Genomic DNA, 22,176 nt, shown 5'->3' with positions numbered 1-22,176 from the left:
TTTCCAACAGGCAATAGTTTCCCTGATTTCTTCAGTGCCCGAACTGTGTCACCAATATCTGGACAGTCACGGATGGCATCTCGACATTTCCCAGCAAAATCCTACAGAGCTTGTGCTTTGTTGTATGCTGATCTTTAAACTCAATACTTTCCGGTAACGTGCAATTACCTCATCTGGACCACGTGCTGATGGTGAAGAGAGTAGATGGAGTAGATATTTTTATTAAGAGTAGATATATTAGATATATTAAGAGTAGATATTTGTCTCAGTGACATAAAGGATCTTCCATTCAATAACGTTAAACCATTCCTGAAGTTTACTAACTATGCAACATTAATATCATTCAGTAGGCATAGTCTACAACACAACAGTATCACAGCTTTCTTGCACATAGGTAGAATACATAAGCGTTTCTTTCACCTTTTACCTGCAAGTTCACTCCTCTTCGTTGAAACTGACGACATTAAGTCACAAACCAAAAAATAAACAGCCAGTATCTTCTAAATCTTAGTTTTCATTTACATAAATTACCCCTTGAAACACGGCTCCGTCTGATCTTTTTGCTTCCCCTCTCCTTTGTTACCTTCTTTCCCTTCTTCTTCTTCATGTTCTTCTTTGACTTCATCTTCTTCTTCTTTTTTCAATTCTCCGAGCGTGAGGAGCTTGGAGAGGAAGAGGAGTCTGAGGAGTAGTTGGTAGAGGATTAAAATTTTCCTGTGGTAGCCTAATATTTGTTACAAATATCAGACACGTGGTCATTATATTATATAAGGATATTTGGTGGTTACGTTAAAAAGTCGGATTTCCATACAAAATACCTCAATTTATAAAGAGAGCAGCAGTAATGGCTATAAAACATAATATATTTTTGTTTCAGATAATATGTATTGATAGTGATTGTTAATCTTGCAATCTGTGTTTTCATAATAATGACAATATTTAAAAAGAAAGTTAAGTCTTGAAATATCCCGCAATAACACTCTACGGTTGTTAATTTTTATTATTTGACTCAAATCACTGTTGTATATTGAAGTGTAAACGTCAGCAAATATCATGTGCAGAAATGTTTAAAGAACATACCAGACACCAGATGCATAAACTAGAGTATTTTGTGATGAAAAAAGCGTTTTTAATGTAACCAAGTATCCTATATCATAGCCACATGTCAGGTGTTTGTAACAAAAAAAACTGAAAATCGGCACTTAATTGCTCACTGATACACAGAGACCGACTTGACTGCTAACGTGCTTCCATCACTCAATGGGCAACAGCAGTCACTCGCCTAGCTTTAGCTAGCTAGCTAGTAGCTGGATGCGTGTTTGACTTTGCACTAACTAGTTAGTAGCAGTTAAACTTACCAGAGTTACTAAGCTTCCTCTTCTCAGCTTTTCGAGGTCCACTTCGAATTATATATATATATATATATATATATATATATATAATTCACAGAATTTACTCCGCTATAAAGTTATAGTATCAAAACTAATAATTCATGGTTCATTCACACGTGGGGGGGGGAATAATGTTTCAGCTACACTACAAGCGAATCGTCGTCACCAGACGCCATTGTTTGCTGACTTCGGACCCGTTGCATCCATAGATATATATATATATAAAGGCTGGATGTCTTACGACGGAGTCTAGAACGTTTGCATGTATTGGGTTTTAATCATACAGTAATTTTTATAGTTTTGTATCTGCATGCTTTTACTTCCATTTGTATTGTTTGTGTGGCGAGGATAGGGTAAAAAAGGGGAATGAAACTAAATAAAAAACCAACAACGCCACTTGGGGAATTTCACCCCGAGAAATAATCTGGAAGGTACAAGGCCCACAGCTAAGTTTACTCTTATTAGGCAGGAGACTCAGTTCACGGTTTTAGAACAAGTACAACTTCATTTTAAATACTTTTAAAATCAGTGCAATTTAATTCAAATCAAAAAGAAAATTAATAGAAAATCAATTAGAGGGCTGGAGCTGGTTGGACGGACAACACTAGGTGTAGAGGGCAAATCAAGAACACAAACAAAACAAACTCAAAACCACCAGACGTAGTGATGAACCCGCTTCCCAGGACACAGCAAACAAAGGGGTAGGACACCACCACCCGGCCAGCAGCACCACCACCACCAGTCTCCAGCAACTAAAGACAAAAACAATCTACAAAATTACAATAAAATAACATCCATCCAACAATACAAAAGGGATACAGCCCTGGTTAAAACACAGACGTGACAAGGGTTTAAAAAGGAACTGATCTGGCGCACGGTATAAACCGGGCATGCCAGGCAGTTCAGCGTGGCGAGCGATATTCGGCACACCAAGCTGCAGACCGACCGAGAGGTGCCACCGTTTGCCCCCTGGAAACGTTGTCTTACTGCGGAAACGTGTAAGACAACGTTTCCAGGGGGGAAACGGTGGCACCTCTATACTGCTACATTCGCATGTTTTTGATTATCTGTTTGAGATGGTTAATGTATTATTGCAGATGGGGTTTTATTTGTTTTATCTACCTTATGTTTTATCGAGTGAGTGTCTTATGGCTGGAGAGAGGAACACGGCGCCAACGTCAAAGTCTGCCACAAGAACAGTGGATACCATCTCGTCAGTATGAGGGTCCTCCTTACAACCCCCAGCAAGACTTGGAAAATGACTACCATAACCAACAACCTAGGAGGGTTGAGTATAGTAACACAAGGCAACATGGAAAGTAGAGGAGAAACCCACCCCCCAGGGTACAATTTCTGTAACAAAATGGGGCACAGTCAACACCAATGTAGGGCAAGACAGAGTGACAGCCATCAACAGCAGCCTTTAGACTAGAAATTCCAGCTGTGGAGAGCCGCCCAGCTGGAAATAGTCACACCCACAATGAACAGGCTCAATTATGTGGAGACAGTCCAATAGTTGAGGTAGAAATGGAAGGCATAAAGGTCCCCTGCCCATTAAACACAGGTTCCCGAGTGACAATGCTCGCTCAAAGCTTCTTCACTCTTTACTTTGGGGATCAAGGCATCCGCTTAAGAGACGCCTCCTCCTTTCTGACTATTCATCTTGCTAATGGACTCTGTATTGCCTACCTAGGCTCAGCTAGGCCAAAAGATTGGTAGGGCGGACATAATAGGTGTACGGGATAATTATTGAACAAGATCATTGCCTCACAAACTGGCCTGGGTTATTGGGGATGAATGTGATCCGTCAATGTTGGGATGTTGTGTTGGCGGGCTGTGGTTAGCTCAGCTGCAGGGGGGAGAGTGGTTCAGGGGACGGTGCCGGCAGGTGAGTAAGGAGCACAGGTGGAAGTGATGAGGACTGATTGTGATTATGAGACTCGGGAGCAGACGCTGAGGGGCAAGGCAGAGGAGCCGAGCCGAGGAAAGCCGAGGAAGCCAAACCAACTGAAACCTGCTCACTGCGAGAAAATAAAATAAAACGTATTGAAGTGAAGTGGGCAATGACAGAAAAATGTAAAGAATATTTGCTTCGTGGCAAAGTGACTGTCTTCACAGACAATAACCCACTGTCCCACTTACAGACAGCCACAATCGGCAGTATTGAGCAGAGATGGGTAGCACGAATGGCAAATTAAGACTACATCAACCAGTACCGGCCCGGGCGTCATAATGCCAATGCAGATGCATTGTCCATAAAGCCAAACGAGCCAAGCGAATCTCCAAGAGATCCCAAACTTTCCCCTGCCTACTTCTTGCCCACTGCCTAGCTCAAAACACTGCCCCTCCGGCGCACATACAGACACACACTAATCAGGTGACCAGTGACATATTAGACACCACCTTACCCTGGTGGACCCTGGCTCAGAGGCAACAAGCACAGGAGGAGGATGAAGCATTGCACTGTGTGACAGAACTCATCCTATGAGGTTCGCCATTCGAACCAGACCAGACTCGAAGAGATGAGACACGACCAGTTGTAGAACTTCTCCGACATTTGGACTGCTTCATCCTCTGGCGTCAAATCCAGTCACCCAAGAAAGAAGATGTGGTGTGTCAGCTGGTTGTGCCATCAAAGCTCCCAACGACATGTAGGGGAGTGTTACCACGAACAAGCAGGCCACTTTGGTATAGAAAAGACATTGTCCATTCCACAAAGACAGGACAAAGATGACCCATGATGTAGGGACCTGGAAAACAACCTGCCCGCGATGTGTCCTCAAGAGCCCCACAAAGACGGAGCCCTCTGGTGTCAGTTTGTACTTCTATGCCTCTAGAACTGTTTTTTTCATGGACTATCTAAAGATGGATTGCTCCATTGGTGGTCTCAAAAAAATACTGGTAATCACTGACCATTTTACCAAGTTTGCTTAGGCCATCCCCAAAATTCCAGTCTCCTGGCTGTAGAGACACAACAAGTTTGGAGGCCACCTGTAGGTATAAGAACTGCCTAGCCCTGTTGTGGGAGGAGAAAGGTTCCTGGCAGTCTATTGAGCACATAGCTGTTGTGACTTTTTCCACTTGCAAGGAAATAAACGAAGAGAGACATATTTGACTCAGAGCCTTATTCTTATTTAACGATTGTGCAAAATCTTCCAAAACAAGCCCCACATCATCTTCACTCCGACCAGGGGGCCTGCTTCAAGGCACAAGTAATCCATGAACTGTATAAACTGTATGGGACAATCAAGAGCCAAACAACCTTGTACCATCCAGCAAATTGAACCCTAATAGACGTTTTGGGTACTCTAGAAGAGGACAAGGAGAGTTGGCCGGACGACGTGGGAGAACTGGTCTTTGTGTATAACAATGCTTCTCATTGCTCCACTGCTTTCACCCCTTTTTATCTTGTTTGGCAGACATGGCCGACTCCCCCAAGATATAATGTTTGGCTTACCCTCCTCGGACGAACCAGTGACTGTTGATGCATGAGTCCAGGGCCACCACCAACACCTACATGCAGCATATAGGAAAGCCTGGGAACAAGGAGGACAAGCAGTTGCACACCAAAAGGTAGTTTATGATCGCTCTGCCAAGAAGCCTCATTACTGCCTGGGGAAAGGGTGTTAGTACGACATCAGAGAGCAAGGAACCGGGGTAAGCTAGCAGACAAGTGGGAAGCATCCCCTTAGGTAGTGATTAGTCAACCTAGACCCAAGAACCCAGTGTATATAGTCAGCCAGGAACACGGTCCTGGTAGAGAACGTGTTCTACACCGCAACATGCTAAGCCTCACATTGTGGCCTCGGGGGAGATGAATAGTGGTGTATCTTGTTTGGGGTTTCTCCCTGCAGATGGAATCCCAGTGATGACAATCAACCCACCAGAGGAGGTCAAACCAGATTATAGTCGACAGGCCTGACAGCATTGAAGCACCAGATATGAACAGTTTATTATTGAATAAACACACCACCAAGCTCACTGTAGCAAGATGGCTGCCATGTGCGGACTTTGGCTCTGTTGGCCGGCCATGTGGACGAGACATATAGTCTTTATTTATATCTATGGTTGCCTGCGCAATTTGCGCTGCTGGAAGTCTCATGGGGAGGGGGAGCTGCGCTCATGTGATTGGCTACTGATGGGTCTATGTTGAAAAAAACACTTTTGTGGATCTGCGATGTAAGACAAATCTCATAAAACCCACACACAAATGTGAAGCGATCCGCAAATAAATGCAGTGTGATCTGCAAAGAAATGCATACACATTCACAAATATAAATGTATTTATGTGTGTATTGAAATGTATTTTAAATCCTTCTGTGTGCATTTGTAAATCGAATACGTTTGTGAATTTTTCCGTGCGCATTTGCAATTATAGAGACTGATCTGACCCCATAGGTTGATGCAAAGAAAGTTACAACAATTAACCAAATTTCAATTGATTGTGATTCAGATTATATAACAGCTCATTGATTAATCTTTGAGAACTGGAGCGTATACGGATGACATTGTCATCAATGTATTCCTGTCCAACAGTATTGACAAAAAACATATTGTGCTAATAATTAATAAGTCTTATTCTTATTGATATACAAAAATAATCCAAATGTTCAAATTGCCAAGAAAAACGTTCGTTTATTTTAATGGTGTGTATTTATATCATATTTTTTCTAATATAGTCAAAGCCCTGTTTATTGTGTTGTGTTCCATTTCTTCTTTTTTTTCAAATGATCAAAAACGCTTATGTTGCATAACATTGTGGAGCTACAGTAGGTGGTGTTTAGTTTATCAAAAGGCTTAAAGCAAATGGAAAGCTTAGTAATTAACAACAACATGATCTTGTGTATTTCATCCATACACAAAAATAACTAAAATGGTGATTTGCCATAATTTACTTGTCGTTACTTAGAATAAAGAAAACAGCTTTCCGACAAAATGGCTTGCTTGTTTTTACTATAAAGTTGCCGACTAACCTTTGGAGAAGTCTAAGCCACTGTAATTTTTAACAAATGAATAGGGTGTTTATTGGGAACTTTGAACTTCTTTTTGTCTGTTTTGCATATGTTTTACTTTGAAAAGAGAATCTAATCTAAATCTAATGGTTCCAAAATGTCTAAAATACCTACAATCACATGCTGAGGAGACATATTTTATATTTTACCAAACAATTTCAAATCTATAGATATTCTATTAACGGACACATTCACTCACAAATAACTAAATAAATGAACGGGAAATAATTGAACTTAATTACTGAAAAATATTAGTGCTGCTCCAAATAATAAGGCCACTCTTAATCCCCTGACAAATTGGGAAATTACCCACATGGAGAGGCTTTTTCCTGTACACGTTTTTCTCTAGATTCAGTAACTGGAAGAGAATATAACATAAGGCACTAATCCACTCTTTAAAATGCAACTTCAGAAGAACGTGTTGTTCTGATCTGTTTGACAAATGAACGTTTGGGGGCAGCAGCGGGTAGCAAGATATCTGAAATAAAGACGGCGAAGAAGACGAAGACGAGGTAGAGAGTGACGTATTTCCTGTAGCCCAGGAGTGTTGGCGATCTCGGAGAAGAAAAGGATCAAACTTTAACTGACAGTCTTTAGGATAGGCGCCGTCAACGTGTGGGACTAAAGCCCTGCCGGGAACACAGTGATATTAAAGCACCGATAGATTGGTTACACTGTTCACGTAAGAGTAGGGAGCTGGACGAGGTGCTTCAGAAGAAACCGTCATGGCCAAGGTACAAGTGTTAAATGTTGCTGTGCTGGACAACCCGAGCCCATTTGGAAATCCATTTCAGTTTGAAATAACGTTTGAATGCATGGAGGATTTACCTGAAGGTGGGTGTTTTCAGTTAACCTTAACGTGTCGTGCCAGTTAACGTTAGTTTATTATTTATCATAATGTTAGCTATTGGGTGCTAGCTCCCTTTCTTGTACTTTTGAGGGTTGATGGGGTACATCGTAAGTTGTTGATAACCATGCGATGTTGCTCATCGATATACCGACATGTCAGCCTGATAAGCTAAGATAGGCTATCTTAGTCGTTGGAGAGAGATATTTCATTTGACGAGTAGTTGAAAATTGGCGCTGGCGCGTTTATGCTCCGCGCCCCGCCTCCCGCCTGCTCTGATTGGTTCTCAGACCTGCTTTGACGTCTTTTCCTTGAAGTTCATTGGTTGTTTACGTTGTGTTACTCTAGCAACTGTCAAGCTAAACGACTTGCCGCGAACCGCGGGCAGAGACAACATGGAAGCCGTAGCATGTACAGGCTACTGGCAATGCCTAGCTGTTGAGATTCGCTGTCATTAGCTATGAACCTGTATACCAATTAAACTGATGATTTCCTGTAACCTAATTAATTGTAGTGATTGTTGAAGTGAATCCGAAATATATACAAAACAGATTGAAAAATACTCTCACACCTTGGACGACTAGTCGAACAGACGTCTCTGCCTGCGTCATGTGACTCAACAGCTGCTGGTTGCTCTTTCCTCTACGTCGGCTCGGCTCTTTTATTTTTTATTTTTCATCTCCGCAACTCGTTGAGTGACGTGATAATCGTGCGACACAACAAATTAATGAATGAATGATAATGAAATTCATTGCCAACGCTTTTAATAATCGAATTTTATCGATTTCATAGATTTGTTGTTGCAGCCCTAATGTATATCAACACGTATTTTTCTGTTAAAGATGTATATATTTTTTACTCTGTCAATCAACATGTCTAAATTTCAATCAACAGCAATACCCTGTGTTACTCTATTCCGTACCAACAAAATTCATGGCGTGTCTATCTCTGTTGTGTGTATGTAACATCAGATCTGGAGTGGAAGATCATCTACGTGGGTTCTGCCGAGAGCGAGGAATACGACCAGGTTCTGGATTCTGTTCTTGTTGGCCCGGTACCAGCTGGCAGACACATGTTTGTTTTCCAGGTCAGAAAACTTTGGTCACCTGTTACCTCTCATCTAATACAGCTAGGCCACAGAAGCCATTGAATATTGAGACTGGAATTCAGAGACACAGGTTTATTTCCCTGGTTTGGCCTGCTGTTTAGCTCAATGCTTCATTAATAACATGATTGCCATGGATTACTTTCATCTGATGTATTCCGCGTTGTGTTCCTTTCTCTGCCTTCAGGCTGATGCACCAAACACCGGGTTGATTCCAGAGAGTGATGCTGTAGGAGTTACTGTCGTCCTTATTACCTGCACCTACCGTGGACAGGAGTTCATCCGCATTGGTTACTATGTCAACAATGAATACACAGACCCTGAACTACGGGAAAACCCACCCCTCAAACCAGACTACACTCAGGTAACAAACACACACTCACTCAAGTGGTCATCACTGATTTCTGCCATAAGCACATGCCTGCAACTTTTTTTAAATTAGAATATGTCATCAATGTGAATCGTGTTGATCTGAAGGTTTTTATTAGCGTTGGGGGGGGGGCGGCAATTTATGACTTTAAGATCATTTTAGCTTTTTGGTCAGAACAATCAAAGGGTAAAAGTTTCAGGGTTTACTACACGGCGTGGATGTGATTTGGCGCAATGGGAAATTTTAATAAAATGAAAACGCACCCAGCCAGGTTTGTATGATATAGTATTCTACATTGGCTCACTTTTGGGGGATAGGTTGATTACTAATGAAACTATTATAAACTCCGGTATCACGTTTCAGCTTTTTATAAAGTCCGATAAAAGGATCCCTTCTGTCTGAAATACCAGCAGGATCAATGTACGCCAGTGCAACAGAAGCTAACTCAAAGCGACTTGCTTGTATTGTCTCTGTGTGAAATGGAAACGGTACCTTTTTTGCATTCCCTCAATTTCCGGGAAGGCTTTTTTTTTTTTTTTGAAAGCCTACATCCCGAACAGGTGGCATGGTGTATGACGGACGAGGGTGTTTTTTTAGCAGGTGCAAAGAGCCGAGTAATGAGATGCTTTTTAGTTCCATCAAGGAAAGGTTTGGTAAAACGTGACCCACGTGTGGGACTGAAAGTGAGGATATCTCCACCACAAATGGGAATTCTGACATTTCACCAATGTCGCTTTCATTCTCTCAGCTCCTGAGGAATATTCTGGCCTCCAACCCCCGTGTCACTCGCTTCCATATCAACTGGGAGGGTTCGTCAGACAAAATGGAGGACTGCGAGAATGTCGACCCGTCCCCCAACATCGGAGGAATGCTTCCGCCGACCTGTGTACCGGGAAAGATGCCCCCTCTCGGACTGATGCCAGACAACTCCATGGACTGCATGTAAAAAATCCTCACGCTGAGATGATGGACAAAAGGTTGTTCTTATGGGTACACTCATCCACATTGCAAACACTCTTTTGGACAAGAAAGCCACGGATGTATCAAGAACATTATTTTTATACAGCATACGCAAACGGGATGAATCTGGCATTGTTGTAAACAGTTTTGCCTCCTGTGCGGTCTCTTTCAACACACCCAGGCTAGCACAACCAGCTTTGCCTTATTTTACTATATATGGTTTTAGACAAAGTCAAAGCTGTCCTCTTGCGCACTGATGTGGGCAGTGCTCTGTATGTAGCACTAGCTTTCTATAATAAAGCATTTCATTGTTTGTAATTTTTGTCACATGTAAATGTGTAGCATTTTGGAGTAGACGCACCTGTGGACATCTTTTTTGAAATGTGGGTTATGTTCAGGGGCCTGTTGCATGAACTAGCTTTGTTTACTATTGGCTATGGAGCGTACACTGAGTACAGCCTTGTTTTTGAGTTATAACCTTGAGTTATCCAGAAGGCCCTTTAAACGGGCCAAGGTGCAGTTATGGGACCTAAGATTAAGGTCTATGGATGCATAAAACATTGAGTTGAAGGAGAAAAGGATTCTGGATTGTAGTTAAGGTTAACTGTAAATAATGTTTTCTCAGCGCTTACATGGTCTTCAAGATGAACAGGCCCATTTTCTTTTTGTACTTACTGTATATTCTCTGCCTCAGCATTTGTAAAAATGGGGGTTGTGATGGGCTTAATAAACTTGTTTTGTGAATCTAGTACTAGTTTCCTGTATTTGCCAAATTTTAATTGCACAGCTGCTTTATACCTTGACTAGTGAGGAAGGAGGCACGCTAGAGACTGGCTGTGTTGGTCTGCTCTTTCCCCTCTAGCTCCTTTTTCTTTTTTTCCAATTTCATTCATAAAATGCAGCAGCCTCACTCCACCATTTCCACTCTAGCCTCATGTTGCTCGGCAACTGCATCACTAAAGGGTGGGGGACTCTGCTCTCACCCATTTTCTCTCTTGGGCTACATCGGCACTAATGCGTGGTCGATTCAAAACAGACGCTTCAGTCCTTCCATCTGTTATTTTACATATGTGAATTTGAGGTAAATGTGTGTATATCTGATAATCGGCCAAAGCGTTTAGGATCATTATCAGAATGCATTACGATCAAAAGTAGGGCAAATGAAAAGCTTATGCAGCTGTAGTAGCTTTTTATTGTGGGCATCTTTTAAATATAAATGTATGTTGTAGGCCTCAGACCACGCATGACTCATTTACACATGTATACCTCAAGTGTTGGTTTGTGTGTCCTTTGGAAATTCAGATTTGTTGACCCACACAAATTCAGATTATTATTGAATTAACATTTTCAGATGCAAATCTATTTGAAGCCGTGTCTTCTGCTTACCACAATAATAATAATTTAAGGGCCAAGGGCATCTGCTACACTTGCGCTGCAGGTTCACCGGATGTGGGCCGAGAATCACCGACATGCTGTCAGCGGATTGAAGGCGCGTCACATAAGACGTTATGAGGTGCGGGTTTTCCAGCCACACCGACTGTCAAATAAATGCCTATCTTGCATATCTTATTGCTGGTGGTTCGATCCCCACCGGATAAACTCTTCCCTCCATGCACGGCTGTCTGCGATCAGTTAAGAAGTGCTGCCAGCCAGACTGCGCCGCGCGTGTGTTATATTCTGACCAACCTTTCTAAAAATAGCTCGCAGTTGAGCCAAACGCGTATCAGTCGCTCGACGGCAAGGGGTGGGGTTCTATTTATTTATTTACCTTTCGGCCAATGAGTAACCTCACATTCGCCGTGATTCCCACGGTTTGGCCGCGACCAGCCAATGGAAGGCAGCGACGGGAGAAAGTGGGCGCGGTTATAGTCGAGAGCAAAAATGTGTCGTTGACGTTTCCCATCGTTGGCTATTTGTAGGGTGGCGGTCCGTTGGCGTTGTTGGCGGATTTAAAGGCCAATCGGAGGGCGCCGTAGGACGACCGCTTAGCTAGGTGACCAATACATAGCCTAGCTTCAGCCGTCAATCAACCCGGGCTCCGCCCAAGAGGCGGGATCTTAGCTCGGCTGTAGTTCCGTCATCTCGCCCGTCTCCGAGACTACAGGGGGCCAATGTTGATTTGGGAAAATTCGCTTCGCCGTTTGGACCCCTTCGAGGATTCACTTTTTAAATCTGGGTTCGATGACGAAAGGTGGCAGTCTTTTGATTGAAAATATTGCATCCCCGCCGTCTGTGTAGCTGTTTTTCGGGGGGCGGGGGGCCGGGAGAGAGGTGGGGAGCCGGGGTGGGGGTGCTGCTGCGAGGAGGCACAGGAGAAGACTGGATCCTCCGCGTTTCAGGTCAATCACGCCGAGGTCGGCCTGGCGGTCTGGTGAAGCCCCAGCGACCAGGACGCTACCGCGATAGCTCCCCGGGGATTCAAGCCCGATTCCGGCCGGTGTCGGCGGCTGACGGCCGTGTAGGGCGCGAGCCCGCTCCGGAGCACCGCCTCGCCGCATCGCAGGCTATTAAAGACCAAGACCTCGGGACGCTCGCTAACCGCTGCGACTGGGTTAAGGAAAAAACGCCGAACTTGGGTCACCGGCTCGAGGGGGCTGCAGGGCGGCCAAAAAAACAAGCCACGGATCGCCCGTTGACAAGTTGTCATCATGGGCAACGCGCCCACGGCCAGGAAGGGCAGCGAGATGGAAAGCGGTGGGTACCGTCGCCGGTAGCCTAATGTTACACCTCGTGACATGATCAGAGACGATGTATTTACAGAAAAAGACGCACATGTTCAATTAGAATCCTTACTCTTCCTTTCCCATTCATTAAGATGCACCGGCATGAAAAGTCCTTCCTGCAAACGAACGCAAGATCCTAAATGCAACTCATTCAGCAGCATTGCATGTGAATGAAGAGAGGGGCTTTTTTTTGCTTTACTTTGAGTAGATGCTAAGTTCAGGATGGAGAGCGGTTTTCGTAGACATGACGATTTTTTAATATTCGCATTACTGACATATTGCCAATATTTATGTTGCCTCCCCTCTTTTGGAAGAGAGATGCTGCTTGAACTGTGTGTGTGTGTGTGTGTGTGTGTGTGTGTGTGTGTGTGTGTGTGTGTGTGTGGATGAGCTGCATTAACGTGAACCTGCTGAGCTGGTCTCACTGTGTCTGTAAGTCTAACGTGAGGTTTATGCGACGCACGAGGATGAGAAATGTCAGAGGCCACTGGACTGGTGCATTCATTGGATAGATCTTCTGTTTACCATGACTTTTAAAAATGCATTGGTATTCATGCAGTCATTCCACATATACTTTCCACCTAACAGATTACAAACAGTGCCAGGGATCACAACACAGTAAAGGAAGGAGCTTGAAGTGTAAGCATCACATGCTGTATGTCATGCACTCTTGGTCAGGGAGCATAATTGTAAGAAAATGAGCCTCAATACCACATACCGTGCTTACTGAGTCCTTAAATGCTAAAACAACACTGTGCTTCACACTAAGATCATACACAGTTTGTGTGTGGTGGTGTTTTGTCAGAAGAGTGCTACTAAACAAAGTGAAACAGTTCTCGTGGGAGCTTTCTGCAGGTTTGCACATCTTTGCATGTGATTCTTCAAAAACAGAGGAGGTATTCTACGTTTTCATTTCTGTATTATTTCACTTTTTTGCACACACTACTAAAGCCTTCATTGTGATTTTGTCGTCCACAGTCAAGGAGTTCCTTGCTAAAGCCAAAGAGGACTTTCTAAAGAAGTGGGAGAGCCCCGCACAGGTTAGTGTGTATATATATATACATATTTGTGTACAGCAAAATAAATCAAGTGGCTGGTAAAATATGTAGCGTGATGATTCAGTTTGGTTATGTACTGATTTGACCTTGAAATCATATAATTGTTTTGTCTTTTAATTTCCGGTTCTTATTATTATTATTTCTCAACCATAGTGATTGCATTTAACATAACAATTATTATTTACATGTATTCTTATTGCTTTTATGTATACTAATAATCTAAATATGTATAATCTAAATATTATAAAAATGTATACTATTCTTGACGCATTACAGCATTCGATTTGAACCATTTTAGCCAGCCTTCGAAATATAATTTAAGTTCTGTGCCGCTGTGCAATCAAGCTTTTAGAAGTATTTTACAGTAACAGATCATATTAGATACAAATAACTTAAAAATCTTCTTTACATTGTTGAGTATACTTGACTTTCTCTTCGACCCGAGGTTTTATAAGAGAAAGAAAAAGAAATTGAAATGTGACAGTATGACTCCTTTTTTTTATATAAACTGTATGTAGATAAATCCAGATATATTTCACAGGTTCACATAATAGTTTTAGATGTAACCTGGCTCTATATAGGTATTATGTGCTGTGCATGTTCAGTGTACCCAATTAGTTTGTACATATTAGCTCATATCATATATCATACACGCTTCATATACACTATACTACACATGCACTCTGGCATTTGCTGTATAAAAACACACATAATATAAGGTTAATATGAGCAGAGGACACATTAGAAAAACTCGCCATCCGATTCTCACAAAAATCAATCAGCCCTTTTTGTTTTGTCCGTTCAGAACACTGCTGGCCTTGAGCAGTTTGAGAGGTTGAAAACTCTCGGCACGGGCTCATTTGGCCGAGTGATGCTTGTGAAGCACAGAGAAACGGGACAGCATTATGCCATGAAGATCCTCAACAAGCAGAAGGTCAGTTTGCGTCACGGTGGAATATTTTATTATATATATATATATATATATATATATATATACATATATGGTTCCTATTGATCCTCTTTGAATAAGGTTGTGCTCAAGCAGACATCGGGTGGCAAAGCTGAGGTTGTTTTAGTGCATATTATCAAGTACAGTCATTTTGGAAACCAATTTAGAAATAATTTGTTTCTGTTCGCACTGGTTATCTCCTATCTTATGACTAATATCTACAGAAACTCATTTTTATTGCTAATATACACAGATGGGAATGTCTGTTTCACTGGCCGATCCGGTGAATTCAACGCTGAAAAGTTGAGGTTCTTTATCACTTTGATGCAGTCTAGAGACATGCAGATTAGTGGTCAATACATACAGTGGTCAACACTGGTCAATACATTTTAAAATGCAAAAAATCACAATTATCTGTGTGTCGGGTACGTGCTGTTAACCTGGCAAACCACCTCACCACAAACACGGAGGGAGAGACTGTGGCCCTATTGTCTCTTGGATGAAAGCATCTATAGAGATTTGCCCATTTTATGACACCTGCTTTGGCTTCGGTACCTCCCACTCATAATACATCATTCTATTCATGCCTGGTTTCCACTTTGTTTCGCTTTGCTTTCACTGGATGTCAGTGTACCTGGTAACCAAAATGGAGGGAAATAATTGATTGTACCTTGACTTGTGTTTGTACTGTTTTGCCAATTTCACAAAAATCAATCAAAAGGTAACAAAATCGATGCCGCTTGCAGGTGTTAGCCTAGCCGGAAGGAGGCTGACTGCTCCAGAGCTACTTTTGTGATAAACTAATGTATAAATACTACATTATGATGTTAAAAAAAACACACACATTAATGAGTACGTTTTACAAAATGAAAGCAAATGTATCATATCTTCAAACAAGAAAATCATTATATAAATTAAATAGTATAATTATTATTTTTTTTGCATCAGTAATAAAAATGAATGGGGCGCCAGGGTCGCTATACAGAGACACATATAAACCCTCCTTTTTGTCTTTCAGGTGGTCAAGCTCAAGCAAATAGAGCACACTCTGAATGAGAAGCGGATTCTTCAGGCTGTCAGCTTTCCCTTTCTGGTGCGGTTGGAGTACTCGTTTAAGGTACGGTGAATTCTACATGGTGTGTGTGTGTGTGTGTGTGTGTGTGTGTGTGTGTGTGTGTGTGTGTGTGTGTGTGTGTGTGTGTGTGTGTGTGTGTGTGTGTGTGTGTGTGTGTGTGTGTGTGTGTGTGTGTGTGTTGATGATGGGTGCTGAATAGATTGTCCTTCTCTTCATCTGCTTAGCCCAAATCCCCCAGTCCAGCTTTTTAATTGCTATTTGACTACATTTTTATGAAAGTGGTCCATTCAAATGATCAATGCGTGTGAAGAAACCGGTACTGCTTGGCTATTCAGAAATTGAGATGAAATAATAATCAAAACTGAGAAAACAATGTCAAAATGTGAGTGAATATGTGTCTAGTTTTGTCATATTTATGTGATCTGTAATTAAACCGCATGTATACCTAGGGTCTGTTTTTATCAGCAATAGTTGCATTAGCTTCAACTTGCAAAGATCTGCCTGTGCTCCTACAGACTAACCCAGCCGCTGGCTATACTCCAATTAAAGCCGTATTCGGGTTAAGCTTCAAATAAACCTATTAACAGAATTTTCCTCTCCGCTTGTCTCGTCCTTCACCCTTTGGAAGAGCCGACAACAAATGCATATTAACTCAGCTTAGTTAGAGTACTTTGACAGTATGTTGCATTTGCAGTCGTCAACCAAGAAGCGTGGGAAGAATGAAATCCTCCTTGATAATATGAAGCTGGTGTTGCGCTACTTGTCTTGTTAATGGGTGTAAAAAATGGTTTGATCTGTATCTGTGTGTCTCAAATCTGTCCTCCGTCTTCCTTCTCTAGGACAACACTAACCTCTATATGGTGATGGAGTATGTACCAGGTGGAGAGATGTTCTCTCATCTACGGAGAATTGGCAGATTTAGGTTAGTGTCTATAGGAGTCATTTAATGCATCTCCTCTATTTTATTCTCTTGTTGCCCATTCTATTTTATTCTATTCGACTCTGTTCTCCTCAGGTCTCTTTCTTTTTAGCTGTGCTCTGTTTTACTCGGCTATGTTCCCTGCTGTTCTGTTCTGGTCCATATTCTCCACTAAACTGCTCTTTTTCTACACCACCCTGCTTTGGTTTGTGTGTCCACAGTGAGCCTCACGCTCGGTTCTACGCTGCTCAGATTGTTCTAACCTTTGAGTATCTTCACGCGTTGGACCTGATCTACAGAGACCTGAAACCTGAAAACCTGCTCATAGACCAACAGGGCTACATACAGGTAACCTGGATTTTATTTATTTGCATTTTAGTCATCATTGGAATTAGTTATTTCACTATTTTTACAGTCATTCTGATGCAGAAGAGTCCATGGGACATCAAGCTGTTGGGTTTTAAAGACCACGGGCTTGGCTCTGTTTTAATTTAAAGAAGCTGCATGCAGTTTTACAGTCACTTGTGTGAAAATAAAGCATGACATTTAAAAATCCCCATGCCTTTTATTTGGGATCTCACAGGCATGGACGTGTCTAAACTTTGACCAACTAACGCTGTCACACAGAGTCGGTCTCGTGACAAAGATTATTCCGCCCTCTAGTGACGGACCATTAACTATAAACTGGTGAAGGATCCCATTGCTGCCCAAAGATCCTTGCCTTGCTCCATCTCGTTGCCCCTGTCTATTGTGCGGGTTTCCTTTCTTCTGCCTTTCAGCTAGGCACGCTTTTCATTGTTTGTCAATAATCTATTGTTTCCCTCTCAGGTGACAGATTTTGGCTTTGCCAAACGCGTAAAGGGCCGGACCTGGACACTGTGTGGCACCCCAGAATATCTGGCCCCGGAGATTATTCTGAGCAAGGTGAGCCACCATTGCACCATATTTTATCTTACAGCCATGATTCCGTTCAAATGAAGATATTCTGCATTTAAACAAACAATGACACCGACCTATTACATTGGGTTAACACCCTTTCTCTACAAGATTGTGGTTGCTGGTATTTACGCTCCTGCCAGCACGAGGAGTATCTTGGGATGTTGGTATTGGTCGCCTTGGTTTTTCAAACCATAATAGGCAATAGTTGTTTTCCATAGAATCTATAGAGCGCAAATCTTCCCCTTAACAACATATGAACATTGAAGCTAGTAAAACTCTAAATTAACATAAACGCATTAATCTATGCGATTAATGTGGCAAAGATTAATGCAACAAAATATTTAGTTAACATACGTTTGTTTACTTCTGTAAACCGGAAGTTAATCGCGGAAACGAAACGACCGCCAGCTGCAGTCAGTTAGATGTGAGCAAGCAAGACGGTAGCTCAAAAAAGCGAGAGCTTTTTGCATTGCAAGTAAAAGAAACGGAGGCGCGACATAATAGAAAACATTCCAACGTTCATCTAATATTTAGATGTGACAACAAACATCATGACGTCTTTTTTGATAGAACGTTCTCCATAAGTCTCTATGTGTCCTTGAATCGTTCAGTATAATATCAAAGATACTTAGACTACGTCATCACGTGACGGGCCGCATAACAATCATACTGGATCTCTTCATTCTGAACATTTGAACGGGTTGCACAGATTCTGTTGGAAAGTATAAGTTGACAGACTTGAGCAAAAGAGGAACGAACGACGAATGGAAATGGGAAATTATATTTTTTTTAAACAGCCCTTTTGTCTCTACTTTCCTCCACCCTTGTTATATCCACCAGGGGTATAACAAGGCCGTAGACTGGTGGGCGCTGGGCGTACTGGTCTATGAGATGGCAGCAGGGTACCCGCCTTTCTTTGCTGACCAGCCCATTCAGATCTACGAAAAGATCGTGTCAGGGAAGGTGAGTTGGACTCTCCGAATACCACCTGGTGCTGCCTTTGGTGTTTGTAACATTTGGAGGACCCGCCCCTCATCCCGACATGACTCTGTTCTGAGGGTTTTGTTTAAGAAAGTTCATTTAGTTTGGGTTATGTTTACATTATAGCTCCATTTTGGGATTTAGACAAATGTTGAAGCCTAACTCTGTACATTTTGAAGGCAGGAACAATTTGGTATGCATCTCCAATATAGACATATTGTCTTCTTCTACTCGTCTTCAAGTGTCCTTTCTGTCCTTTATAATAGGCTTTGTTTTACAGAAACTGTAATCTATCTGTTGCATGTTAGCGGTGCTCCCAGGGGCAAACACAGAATCTCTTTAGACCACCTTGACGGTTATTGAAGCCGGCTTGGAAGTGTTTTTAACCTCTTTCTGTTGTCTGTCTCAGGTGCGTTTCCCATCTCACTTCAGTTCAGACCTGAAGGACCTCTTGCGGAACCTGTTACAGGTGAAAGCAAATATTTGTCATTCTGAAGTTACAGCTACGTTTACTCCTCTGCAGTTCGAACAAGTGAGGAAAATGTATTGGTGTTATCCTCAGGTGGATCTAACAAAACGTTTTGGGAACCTCAAGAACGGGGTCAACGACATCAAGGGACACAAATGGTTCGCAACCACCGACTGGATTGCCATCTACCAGAAAAAGGTATGTGTGTCTGTGAGTGCAGCTTGTTAAACGAGTTGTCTTCCCTTCTATAAAGTTCACTTCCCAACTGGGGTTTTCAATTGTCTGTAGGTGGAGGCTCCCTTCGTCCCCAAGTTCAAAGGACCAGGCGACACCAGCAACTTTGACGACTACGAGGAGGAGGAGATCCGCGTCTCCTTCAACGAGAAATGTGGCAAGGAGTTTGCAGAGTTCTAGCGTTAGAGAGCGAGAGAGGAAGAAAGAAGGAGTAGGGAGAGTCAAAGGTAGGCTGCTCGAGTGGGAGACATAAGGAGAGAGTGCTGTCTCCTGTCCAATCACAAGCACCAGCTACGACCAGAGTGGGGCAGGAGGGAGGGATAGAGAAGGGAAAAGGAGAAAGGGGACTGATAACCAGCAGTGTTGCCTTTTCTGTTGATTTTCTCTTTTATTTTATTTATTATTCTGTCTTATTTATGGTTTCCTTTATACTGAAGGTGAGCTTCAGACCGAAGGGTGTTGGTTATACTTAGAGATGCCTCTAGTCATTTTCATCCTAGGTCTTCCCTTCTCTTTTTCTATCTATTTTGTTCATCATTCAATCCCTTTTGGGCCACATCACAGAGAAATCAGTCCGCCTGCTCCACCTCCTGCGGCTTGTTGTTCATCTCATGAAGCCCGTAGAGTCCATGAAGTTGAGGTCCACGTAAAGATTTCTTCCATTTCAACTGATAACCCTCTCTCTTTCTCTCTCCCTCTCTCTCCCTCTCTCTCTCGAGCAGGAGGAGCATTTAAGTGAACATTCAAATTAAATATAATTTCTCATTTATTATTTAAATATTCCATCTTTTACCTTTTCATACCTCGAGTCACCGGCATGATTGGCCAAAAGAAAAACATAAAAACGATGCATTGTCTAATCAAGCAACTTAGGGTAAGAGACAGGTGACACTTCCGGGGAAGAAGTCAGTTTACTGTGTAACTCAATCGTTGTTAGCATAGCTAGGCTTTGTGCACTCAAGTTTTTTTAAATGTTACTAGATACTGGTGGCTTCAATTATTTCAAGTCGCGCTAACAAACAAAGGAAATGTGGATAAGGGAACGTAAATCTCTATATCGGTTTCGATAGCGACAGAATAACATAATGGTATCTCAGGTTTGAACATATCACTTAATAAGACATTTTATCATCATAAAGCATTAGGATTCGCAGGTCAAGAAGATGTGGGAGACACTTGCTTGTGATATAGATTTGGGAATTTAAAGTTCTGTCCAGCACCAACAGGAACAAAAGGGAATACTATGACTTTTAGCTATTCCACAATTTTCCCTTCCAGAGATTTTGTTTTTGCTAACTGTGTTTGTTCTTAACGCACTTGCTGTCTCGGCTCAGAGCTCATTTGTTAGTCGAGCTGATGCGGCATTTTGTATCCACCATTTGGCCCCGGCCCACTCCAGTTAGAAGAGACCATCCGAGGCAGACTACCTCAAACTGCTTCTGGCTGGTGGTCACTGGAGCACTTTGAGCCTTGAGTCGTTGTCGGTGGTCTGGATGGTGTGCTTCATGCTCTTTTTATATACACCTGTGTTCATCTCCACAGCACTCTCACTCTGTGTGACAGGCCTACATGTGCCAGCAGCTCTATTCCCATCTGTGTGTTTACGTGCACATTTTCCTTTTTTTCCATGTGGTGATGATGTAAAGATGCCTCCTATTCCATTAAAGAAGTTAGGAAAAGGTATAAGAGTTGAATATTGCTGGTACTGAGAAGAGACAGGAACAATCTCAGTGTGCAAGCTGCCTGTCCGTAAATTCCGCAACGCATAGCACTTCAGCTGTTCGATGCCGATTTAGCACCTGAGCTATAATGGCAAAGCACTTACGCGACGCCCAAAATGGTGGCCATTGTAGGATTTGGTCTTTCAGGATTCATAAATATTGTCTATTTCAAACATTCAAAGGCCTTCTTCGTAGCTGTATTTTAACGTCCCACTACAATGAAGATAATCTATTTTGGTTGAAACAGGCGCTGGTTTTACCTGGTGGCTTTAGAATACCGATTAGTTTTATTTGAACGAGTCCTTCCTGTCCAAGAAAAGTTCCCCTGTCTGCACATTATATACAGTATCGCTATGCCGAAACGTGACGTGGCCCCGGGTTTGCTGTGTGCTAATTTGAATCAAACGATTTAATTAAGGAGTATGCACCATGTAAGCTTCTGTCTTAATGGAGCCTTAAAGGGGCAGTGATTCAGTATAGAACTTGCATTAAAACCTGCAAGAGAGTTCGAGGCCTAGATTCCTTAGCGATTATCGCGTGTTCCCCTCATGTGATGGATACCTTCACATAACTTCGCGGGCTGCGGAGCAGTCCACATGGGTGGTAAACGGACCCTCTATTGGGTCCTGGATACCAGGACAGGACCTCGAGTTGAGCTAAATAAGTAGGATCTCGAGTCCCTTCATTGTGTCAGTTGATATTGTGCTGAGACATTTCCAAACTAAATAGCTATTTAACAAGAAACTACCTGCCCCTTTTAACAACGTTCAGCAAAGAGGCGTTTGGCTCGCGCACAGAAAAGAGTCCACACGCATGGCAAACGACTTGTTGCCCCCTCTCCTCTTAGCCCAGAATTTTCATTTTCAGTCCTCCTCATTGAGAGAGAGAGAGCGAGGCGGAAAAACATTTTTCAATCAATCACTCTGATCTTGTGAATGATTGGGAATGACAACCTTTTTTTAATAGCATTAATATTATTAATTTGACATTGTTGTAAACCACTTGTTGAGACTTCGCATTGGCTGTATTTCCTCCATGTCGAGTTTAATGTTGACTATATCATCATGGACAAAAGTGAAGTTATAATACAATATTATTCCGTGTCTCCTAGATGTTTTTTTTGCGGTGATACAACTTCCTGTCGATGCGGGCGCACTGCTGGTACATACTGTCGCACTTTTTAGGGAAACGAGACCTCGATGTAAACCATGTTAACCCCCTGACACACACACACACACACACACACACACACACACACACACACACAGACGCGCTGCAAGGGGAAGCGTCTAAAATAACGGGAGAAGTGGCATAAAAACCCGAAGTGTAATATTTTGCAAAATGAGTATCATTCCAATAAAGTTTTACTTGTACATTTCGACTGAACGTGTGTTTGCCTCCTGCGTGTGTGTTGATTCCAGTG

The 22,176-nt window shown here is 42.4% G+C and overlaps 2 protein-coding genes across 2 annotated transcripts; both read left to right on the top strand.

The window, feature by feature from the left end:
• The first annotated feature begins 6,774 nt into the window (after nucleotides 1-6,774).
• On the top strand, nucleotides 6,775-10,433 carry asf1bb (anti-silencing function 1Bb histone chaperone). The gene is made up of 4 exons (XM_040187430.2): nucleotides 6,775-7,237; nucleotides 8,222-8,337; nucleotides 8,543-8,719; nucleotides 9,474-10,433. The coding sequence occupies exons 1-4, from the start codon at nucleotides 7,129-7,131 to the stop codon at nucleotides 9,669-9,671; spliced, it is 600 nt and encodes a 199-aa protein (XP_040043364.1). The 5' UTR covers nucleotides 6,775-7,128; the 3' UTR covers nucleotides 9,672-10,433.
• A 921-nt stretch (nucleotides 10,434-11,354) lies between these two features.
• LOC120825751 (cAMP-dependent protein kinase catalytic subunit alpha) lies at nucleotides 11,355-22,126 on the top strand. Its single transcript, XM_040187561.2, has 11 exons — nucleotides 11,355-12,379; nucleotides 13,387-13,448; nucleotides 14,272-14,400; nucleotides 15,434-15,532; nucleotides 16,330-16,412; nucleotides 16,631-16,757; nucleotides 17,238-17,333; nucleotides 18,189-18,311; nucleotides 18,739-18,798; nucleotides 18,892-18,996; nucleotides 19,087-22,126. The coding sequence occupies exons 1-11, from the start codon at nucleotides 12,334-12,336 to the stop codon at nucleotides 19,210-19,212; spliced, it is 1,056 nt and encodes a 351-aa protein (XP_040043495.1). The 5' UTR covers nucleotides 11,355-12,333; the 3' UTR covers nucleotides 19,213-22,126.
• Nucleotides 22,127-22,176: the final 50 nt, after the last annotated feature.

The sequence above is a fragment of the Gasterosteus aculeatus genome, chromosome 9, assembly GCF_964276395.1.
Source record: "Gasterosteus aculeatus chromosome 9, fGasAcu3.hap1.1, whole genome shotgun sequence".
Classification (NCBI taxonomy): domain Eukaryota; kingdom Metazoa; phylum Chordata; class Actinopteri; order Perciformes; family Gasterosteidae; genus Gasterosteus; species Gasterosteus aculeatus.
This window is presented reverse-complemented; position numbering and strand designations above follow the sequence as displayed.

Coding starts and splice junctions, on each gene's coding strand:
- asf1bb (XM_040187430.2), top strand. CDS start 7,129: ATGGCCAAGGTACAAGTGTTAAATGTTGCTGTGCTGGACAACCCGAGC. Junction 8,338..8,542: donor GACACATGTTTGTTTTCCAG/GTCAGAAAACTT, acceptor CTCTGCCTTCAG/GCTGATGCACCAAACACCGG. Junction 8,720..9,473: donor TCAAACCAGACTACACTCAG/GTAACAAACACA, acceptor TCATTCTCTCAG/CTCCTGAGGAATATTCTGGC.
- LOC120825751 (XM_040187561.2), top strand. CDS start 12,334: ATGGGCAACGCGCCCACGGCCAGGAAGGGCAGCGAGATGGAAAGCG. Junction 13,449..14,271: donor AGTGGGAGAGCCCCGCACAG/GTTAGTGTGTAT, acceptor TTGTCCGTTCAG/AACACTGCTGGCCTTGAGCA. Junction 14,401..15,433: donor AGATCCTCAACAAGCAGAAG/GTCAGTTTGCGT, acceptor TTTGTCTTTCAG/GTGGTCAAGCTCAAGCAAAT.